The 9822-nt window shown below is 34.1% G+C and overlaps 1 protein-coding gene across 1 annotated transcript; it reads left to right on the top strand.

The window, feature by feature from the left end:
* Window positions 1-6604: 6604 nt before the first annotated feature.
* LOC114543840 lies at window positions 6605-7370 on the top strand (the record flags this gene model as incomplete). The annotated part of the gene is made up of 3 exons (XM_028562667.1): window positions 6605-6781; window positions 6861-7046; window positions 7124-7370. Coding segments are annotated over exons 1-3 (610 nt in total), but the record flags the coding sequence as incomplete, so codon positions are not given.
* Between the last annotated feature and the right edge of the window lie 2452 nt (window positions 7371-9822).

Here is a 9822-nt window from a genome sequence, read left to right as displayed (position 1 = left end):
AGTATTGGCATGGTTGGTGGATGCATCGCGGTGCTTCTAATCCAGACTATCTGCTATTGTATCATGGGGTAAGGATTATTCAGATTACTTGTATACATGTTGTTCTTCAGCAAAAGCGGCTGTATTCAAAAAGTCAATAGGGTTATACAATTTGATTCGATAAATAAACTTTAACCAATCTGGTGAACAAAAACATAGATCATCAATTTGTAGAAACACCATGTACGTGCATGTATTTATTATATGCGCCGCTTTCGGGCCATTAACCCTGAAATTCATCAGTGCAATAAACTTTTGGACATATTGTAACAGCCCTATACACGTCCTTTGAATGGTTTAACTTTAAAGTTTCAAGATTTAATCATCCTATGCACTATAACTTATATGATTTAAAGATGAGCTTGGTATTTTGATGTTTCTTTCGAGAGCTGTGTTCAGTGTAACAGAATTTCACAATGTTTCATTGCTTTTCATTTGTGGCTTTTTAGAAGCTGCGCTAAATGCGCAAAGAAGCTGCGCATCCGCAGAAAACAAAATGCTGACGTGCCAACTGACGTCGTTATTGACATTGAGAAAGATAACGAGGTAAGTGTTGCTCGTATTCCACAAAAATATGACCATACGAGTAGAGGAAGAAATGGGAAGATATAGCGTTGTTGTTCCCTTTGAAGTGCCGAATTCTAAAATAATTAATTTGAAAATCGCGAGCTGGAGATCTTTTAGAGACAAAACAATGGACAATTTCCGGGTCGGAATACTTTCAAGAACAAACTGAAAGTACTAAAATGATGTAAAATACGGAAAATATATGCTGGTAAAATGCGAAATGTCATACTGAGAGAAAACGTCAATAATTCCGGCTCAAAAGTGCGTACTCTTTTTCTTTTTAGATCGAACAAGCTTCAGACGAAACAGAGACGACAGTCCTTGAAGCGAAAGAAACTGGCACAGAAGAGGCCAAGGAATAAAGCAGCTTTTGAAGATACAATTTTCAGTTTTTTATATGTTTGCATGTTAGATTTCTACAAGACTTCTACAAGACGTTCATGGCTCATGTTTGGCCGCATCGATAGCAGAGATGGCATTATGTGCGGGGACACAAGAATACAAATCCGTACATTCGAGTAGATATGACTTTCGTACAAGTATACAAAGCGAAAGAATTCGGAATCCTGAGGCCCGATATCATCACCATTTGCAGTCAAATTCTACTTTCCTACCGAAATTAAGATGGACTTCCGTGTGGATTGGAAGCACCTGTGGAGTGCGTGGTTAAAATGTCTCAACCGACTTGATCAACTGACTTCCTCTAAGGTACGTCACAACGGATCTTTGGACGACCAATGATGGTTACTCCACCGTGGGCCCAAACTGAAGCTCTACCAGTAACGAAACATCGCAAGAACGAAATCTGAATTTCAAGACGAAAGTAAAACATGGATTTGATTGCTGCATGCGATGTTTCAAGCGTGTTTGGGCTCGAGAAGCAGTTCGTGTATACGCATCTTCTGTTGTATGATACAAGTTTACTACGCAATTTGTTACAATGACGTGTTACCCGCAAGTGACTTGTGTTTGCCATAGTTTATTGCTCTCGATTAAAATTTAAGAAAATAATAGTATTAAAGGTGAAAATGTGTAAAATTGTATGGTGTCATTGCATGCTATTTGTAATAAACTAGATTTAATTAACAAAGTTGGGTATTTTGTATTTTTTGCGGGCGGCCTTTCTCCCAGCCGAACAGTGCTTGCAAAAAGCCCGTTTTCGGTGTTAATAAAATATTATTTTATTTTCTCGGAAAGATACATGTGGTATTCTATTGTTATTCTTTTTCTATAAAGCAATGGGGAAAAGACCTTCCATGGAGATGTACAAAACGCACGGTGGTACTGGAGCCCTTTCCTTACAATTCTCGCGGTTTGGTGAGAAAAGTCCCTAAAATTTGCCCTGTGGCTTTCTGCCCAGCCGAACAGTGCTTACAAAAAGCCCATTTTCGATGTTAATAAAATATGATTTTATTTTCTCGGAAAGATGCGTGTGGTATTCTATTGTAATTGTTTTTGTATAAAACAATGGTCAAAAGATCTTCCATGGAGATACCGTACAAAACGTACGGTGGGACCGAAGCCCATTGCTTACAGCTCTCTCGCGGTTTGGTGAAAAAAGTCCCTAAAATTTCTCAAAATAGAAAACGAAGCATCAAATATTTACGAGGAACATGCTCTTTAGCTTAGCACACAGCCATACTGTTTAGAACTCGCTAAATTCGCCGCTAAAATTATAAGGCAAAAACCAGTTATCATGCAGCATTTAATAAGCAAACAATTTTGAACAACTTGCGCCATTTGAAAGTTTAAACTTCACGTTACTATAGTCCAACAGGAAAAGGTAGCAAGCGGCAAAAAAGAGAAATAGCTTTTGTAAAACTATAACTGGTCCTTTGTGGGCAGATTCAGTTCTGTGCCTTTTTTTGTGTCTGAGTAAAAAACGAGAGGCACTGGGAAACTGGGAACAATTTTCTTTGATTGTTCTCGTTCCAACGCCACGCTCCGACGCAAGCAATTATGAACGTCACAATCTTTCAATTATAGCGTAAATTTATTTTGCTTCTTTCGAGTTTGACATAGCGCAATGAAGCAAGGCGATATTATGACATTTTTGGTAGCAATTTTTGGATTATTGATGATCCTTTTCGCAAGAAGGTTTTGCATTACGTTTCTGTCCTCCACGAACCATGGCTGTTTCCCTACGCGAGGCAGGAGACGCTGCTGAATGCGTTTGCCTGGAGGAATTCACTGGCCCACAATGCCAGTACAGAGGTAGGTCATTACTGCGTACTATATATCAACTTATAGAACCTTAAATGCAAGTTAATAATATGAACCTTTCGCATTTATATTAAGAACAGTTTAAAACCGATAGAGCTATATATCCAGTATAAACAAACTTAGTTTAGTTTAGGTTTCTTCATGTAGTATCACTGGATTAATAAGAGATGATCCTTTCCGGCCTTAAGTTGGGAAGAAATGTTTAAAGCTGATAGAGCTATCCTGCATGCATAGATAAGTTAAGTTAGTTTAGATTTCCTTTTGTAGTAACAATGGAGCAATAAGCGGTGATCCTTTTTTGTAACTTTTATATATAGAAATCGAATAGCTTTGCAAAGGTAAAACTGTTTTTAAACTAAATAGTCTTGAGAACGAGTGGATTAATTTGAGACTCGTCTTGTAGTAACACTCCTAAATTACACAACAGAATTAAACAGAGAAAGAAAAATATAAGAGTAGCTAATTATTTAAAAATAAAAGTTTTTATACGTAAAACTTTTGATCATGCACGTTCTTCAGCGCGTGCACATCAATTAATTCCCCATTCCAAGCGCGCGCCATTAATGGCTAATCAATATTACAGAATTTATCTTTAAAAATCTGACATCTCATATAAGGGAAAAATTGCTATTTTAGACCATAGTTTTCAAATTTTTTGAACTGAATAAAATGAACTGCTGGTCTAATATTCTGTTGTATCCTTTGCCAATCCCGTCGGAACATTGTTACTGAATTTCAAGTTCAGAATAAAATATTAAAGAATTTACCTTTCAAAATCTGACGTTTTATATAAGGGAAAAATTGCTATTTTAGATAAAGATTTTCAAATTTTTTGACCTTAATGAAATGAACTGCTGGTCTAATATTCTGTTGTATGCTTTGTCAATCCCTTCTCAACATTCTTGCTCAATTTGAAATCTAGCAAATCAATATTAAAGAATTTAACTTTCAATGTCTGACATCTCATATAAGGGAAAAATTGCTATTTTAGACAATGGTTTTCAAATTTTTTGAACTAAATGAAAAAAACTACTGGTCTAATATTCTGTTGTGTCCTTTGCAAATCCGTTCTGAACATTGTTACTGAATTTCAAGTTCTGCAAATCAATATTAAAGAATTTATCTTTCAAAATCTGATATCTCATATAAGGTAAAAATTGCTATTTTAGACCATGGTTTCAAATTTCATGACCTGAATGAAATTAACTGCTGGTTTAATATTCTGTTGTATCCTTTGCCAATCCCTTCTGAACATTGTTACTGAATTTCAAGTTCAGCAAATCAATATTAAAGAATTTAGCTTTCAAAATCTGATATCTCATATAAGGGAAAAATTGCAATTTTGAACAATTGTTTTGAAATTTTTTGACCTTATTGAAATAAACTGCTGGTCTAATATTCTGTTGTATCCTTTACGAATCCCTTCTGAACATTCGTACTGAATTTCAAATTCAGCAAATCAATATTAAAGTGCCTATGTCATGATTGGGGAAATAGACTTTTTAGATAGTTTAGACGATTTTAAGAACTTTTGCAATATATTTGATAGGTCGGAAATTTCATCTTCATTGACTTTGAGGGCCTCAAATTTGGTGATTTTGACAATTTTAACGTTTGACCGTGACCCTGAAAAAACTGGTAACTAATGTTATGTGTGACGTCAAATCGGGAAGTCGCAAAGAGAACAATGCGCTTTTCTATAGAAATAAGACAGTGCTGCATTGTAAAAGCGGGGTTAAGCGAATATTTTTGAAGATTTACGCCTTTTGTGTTCGGCATCTTCAGTGTTAAGATGCCACACAGGTGTGTCGTCTTTGGTTGTTCCAACACAGCGAATTTACGCGAAGGAATTGCACTGCACAGAATTCCGTATGCGAATGATATGCGGCCCGAGGCAAAAAAGCGAAGAAAGACTTGGGTAGATTTTCTCCGACGGAAACGTGAAAGATGGGAGCCTTCTGTCCATTCAGAAGTTTGCTCTAAACATTTTAAAGAAGAGGATTTTGTGAATCGCTACATTGGCGTCAATGAAATGCCTGACGCAGATAAACCATTGCTCGTGGCTCCTCGCTTGAAGCAAGACAATATAGGCATATGTGTGTTTCCTTCAAAATACTGCGAGACAAGTAGCACGTTATCCGCGAGAGACCGCCGTCGAATAGTGAGTATCATCAATACTTTATACTAGTACTTTATTCTTTATGGTTTTGATTCCCGTATTTTGCATACTCTGCGCAAAGTCACTGCGGATGATGAATGTATCATTATGGGACATTTCATAGGCATTATGCTGTAATTTGTATTTAGACTTTGACCTTTGTCTTTTAAATAAATAGTAAAATGATATTTTATCTATTTATAGACTCTTCGTGCTAAACAAACAGATTATGAAAAGTGTGGCGCTACAAAATCTCATAGTCAAGCAGCATCTGTTCATCAACCGAGAGTTTGAACAATGCCCAACAGCAGAGAGTGACCAACACGATTTATGAGTTGAGATGCTTGAACAACAATCAGCAGAAGAAACTGACATGGTATTAAAGACGGAGTAATTTCCGGAATTATGCAAACAAATTCTATCTATCAAAATTATGCATATAAAGTCTATATATATATTTAATATTGAAGGAAAGTGTGAAGACCGCTCCAGACAATGCCATCAAGTTGTAGCAATTGCAATGAATTAACGAAAAAGTTGAGGCAAATGAAGAAAGGATGCTTTTTTATAAGGCTCAGTAAGTTTTGGTAATCATAATCTGTTAATGTTGTTCAAAACATGTTATGATAATAATATTCTGTAAATGTTGCTTATTGCAATCCCTTATTTATTTACTAGGTGGTGATAATTCATCATCAGATTGCTACTAGTGATGAGGAAGAGGATGTGATGATGATGATGATGTTAGCAGTGTTAGCAATGTTGACTCACATACATCAGAACCATCCATACCAACAGAGGTCGAAGAAGAACCAGCACTGGAAGAGCCATTGACTGCCACTGATACGAATCGGAGATAGAGGATGATATTTCTGGGAAAAGGTACTAATTTTACTCAAATACACTATGTATAAATGACCGAAATGAAATATCTATAAGAAATAAAGTACGCATGTAGTTGTATGCAAACATAAGCAAAATACCTTGATATCTTATATTGATATCTTATTACTTCATTCTATTCATTTAAGAGTCTATATCAAAGATGACAATTTGAGGACACAAGCAAAGTTTGTTGTCTTTCTTCCACAACTCATGGAATTATTTGGCACTTGTCCAACCTGTAGCATGCCAGGTGTCCTCATTGATGTTAAAAAGTTTGGAAAATGGTACAAATCGAGAGAACATGCAGTCAAAAAAAGTGCACAAAACGCAACAATGTGTGGAGCAGTCAACCAAAATTTCCTAACTCCAGTATTCCAGCGGGGAATTTTTCTGTCATTTGCCATTTTAACTGGCGGTGGATCTGCAAGCAAAACGCTAAGAATATTTGAACATATGGGGTTAGGAAGCATATCTCTGTCCATTCTACCGCCATCAACGTGTATGTATACATGCAGTTTGTTTGACTAGTTACCTAACCAGTTAGCTATATTGGTGTTGACCAGTTCAAAACAATTCCTATTTAGGTTGTTTTTTTCTATCATGACACAAAAATAGCTGCCACTCATTTGTTATTTGTTTGCTCTCTTGGAAGTTAGGTGAGGAATTTCCATCACCTTGTACTTATTATGAAGATCTCTTTATTTTAAGACCAAGCTGTTTCCCACCATTCATATGCATTGGAAATCATACAAAGCATCATGGCAAGCAAAGTTGAAAGAAATAGATGGCATTGTTTTAGCTGGGGATGGTCGTCATGACAGTATGGGACATAGCGCAAAATACTGTGCATATAGTTTGTTCTGTTGTGATGATCCAATAAATGCAATAATTGATTTCAGTTTAGTGCAGGTACTGTGTAATTGCATAATATATTGTAGATTTATGAACTCTTAGCATATTATATATTTGCATATTTTTCACCATTTAGAGAAATGAAGCTGGCAGCAGTCCTGCCATGGAATATATGGCTTTCACAAGATCAATGGAGGATGTATCAAAAAATGATTTGAATGTTAACACTTTTGTGTCTGATCGCCATTCATCCATTGCCAAACACATGCGAGAAAAGCTGCCAGAAATCACTCACTACTTTGACCTGTGGCATTTGACAAAAGTATGTGCTATAAATATTACATAATTGCTATGTAGAATATACAAACATACTAAAGACATACTGTATATTCTTTAGAGGTTTCAAAAGTACTGAGCAAAATTGCTAAGGAGAACGATTGTGAGGTGCTTTTACCATGGGTGAAGCCATGTGTTAACCATCTCATCTGGAGTGCCACATCCACAGCTGATGGTAATGGCCAAGTCATTTGGGCAAAATTGGAATCATCTTTGGAACATGTTGCTAATGTTCACAAAGACCTTCCTAATCCTGTCTTCAATAAGTGTGCACATGATGATATAGAGGAAAGAACATGGCTTGATAAAGGTAAAACATATTTTACAAAATTTAAAATCTGAACCAAAACATTTTATGTAATGATTTACCTATCAAAAGAGAGCCCATGTCATGAGAAGTCTAATAGTATTTGATTCATTCTTATACAATTTTTGGTTCCAGAGATATGAGCAAAAGTGTCTTTGTATTCTTTATAAATTTCATTATGAGATATCACTCAATTCAAAAAACCTAAAATCTGAACTAAATTTGTTTAGGTGATGATTTACCTATCAAAAGAGAGCCCATGTCATGAGAAGTCTAATGGTATTTGATTGATTCTTATACAATGTTTGGGTGCAGAGATATAAGCAAAAGTGTCTTTGTATTGATTATGAATTTCATTATGACATATCACTCATTTTAAAAACCTAAAATCTGAACCAAAACATTTTAGGTACTGATTTACCTATCAAAAGAGAGCCCATGTCATGAGAAGTCTAATGGTATTTGATTCATTCTTATACAATTTTTGGTTGCAGAGATATGAGCAAAAGTGTCTTTGTATTCTTTATAAATTTCATTATGACATATCGCTCATTTTAAAAAACCTAAAATCTGAACCAAAACATTTTAGGTTATGATCTACCTATCAAAAGAGAGCCCATGTCATGAGAAGTCTAACAGTATTTGATTCATTCTTATACAAGTTTTGGTTGCACAGATAAAGAGCAAAGTGTCTTTGTATTCTTTATAAAATTTCCTTATGAGATATCACTCATTTTAAAAACCTAAATCTAAACCAAAATTTTTCGATGATGATTTACCTATCACAAATAGAGCCTATGTCATGAGAAGTCTAATGGTATTTGATTGATTCTTATACAATGTTTGGGTGCAGAGATATAAGCAAAAGTGTCTTTGTATTCTTTATAAATTTCATTATGAGATATCACTCATTTTAAAAAACCTAAAATCTGAACCAAAACTTTTATTAATTTACCTATCAAAAGAGAGCCCATGTCATGAGAAGTCTAATGGTATTTGATTCATTCTTATACAATTTTTGGTTGCAGAGATATGAGCAAAAGTGTCTTTGTATTCTTTATAAATTTCATTATGAGATATCACTCATTTTAAAAAACCTAAAATCTGAATCAAAATTTTTTAGGTGATGATTTAGCTATCAAAAGAGAGCCCATGTCATTAGAAGTCCAATGGTATTTGATTGATTCTTATACAATTTGGGTGCAGAGATATAAGCAAAAGTGTCTTTGTATTCTTTATAAATTTCATTATGAGATATCACTCATTTTAAAAAATTTAAAATCTGAACCAAAACATTTTAGGTAATGATTTACCTATCAAAAGAGAGCCCATGTCATCAGAAGTCTAATGGTATTTGATTGATTTTATACAATGTTTGGTTGCAGAGATATGAGCAAAAGTTTCTCTTTGTATTCTTTATAAATGTCATTATGAGATATCAGTCATTTTAAAAAATTTAAAATCTGAACCAAAATATTTTAGGTAATGATTTACCTATCAAAAGAGGTGCATGTCATGAGAAGTCTAATGGTATTTGATTCATTCTTATACTTTTTTGTTGCAGAGATATGAGCAAAAGTGTCTTTGTATTCTTTATAAATTTCATTATCAGATATCACTCATTTCAAAAAACCTAAAATCTGAACAAATTTTTTAGGTTGATTTACCTATCAAAAGTGCAACCCATGTCATGAGAAGTCTAATGGTATTTGATTCATTCTTATACAATGTTTGGTTGCAGAGATATGAGCAAATGTGTCTTTGTATTCTTTATAAATTTCATTATGAGATATCACTCATTTTAAAAAACCTAAAATGTGAACCAAAATTTTTAAATGATGATTTACCTATCAAAGAGAGCTCATGTCATGAGAAGTATAATAGTATTTGATTCATTCTTATACAATTTTGGTTGCAGAGATATGAGCAAAAGTGTCTTTGTTTTGTTTATAAATTTCATTATGACATACACTCATTTTAAAAAACCTAAAATCTGAACCAAAATTTTTTAGGTGATGATTTACCTATCAAAAGACAGCCCATGTCATGAGAAGTCCAGTGGTATTTGATTGATTCTTATACAATGTTTGGGTACAGAGATATAAGCAAAAGTGTCTTTGTATTCTTTATAAATTTCATTATGAGATATCACTCATTTTAAAAAACCTAAAATCTGAACCAAAATTTTTAGGTGATGATTTAGCTATCAAAAGAGAGCCCATGTCATTAGAAGTCCAATGGTATTTGATTGATTCTTATACAATGTTTGGGTGCAGAGATATAAGCAAAAGTGTCTTTGTATTCTTTATAAATTTCATTATGAGATATCACGCATTTTAAAAAATTTAAAATCTGAACCAAAACATTTTAGGTAATGATTTACCTATCAAAAGAGAGCCCATGTCATGAGAAGTCTAATAATATTTGATTCATTCTTATACAATTTTTGGTTGCA

The sequence above is a fragment of the Dendronephthya gigantea genome, unplaced genomic scaffold (assembly GCF_004324835.1).
Source record: "Dendronephthya gigantea isolate DGI-Jeju-01 unplaced genomic scaffold, DenGig_1.0 000566F, whole genome shotgun sequence".
Lineage (NCBI taxonomy): Eukaryota > Metazoa > Cnidaria > Anthozoa > Malacalcyonacea > Nephtheidae > Dendronephthya > Dendronephthya gigantea.
Note: the sequence above shows the minus strand (reverse complement) of the source record. Positions and strands in the feature narration are given on the sequence as shown.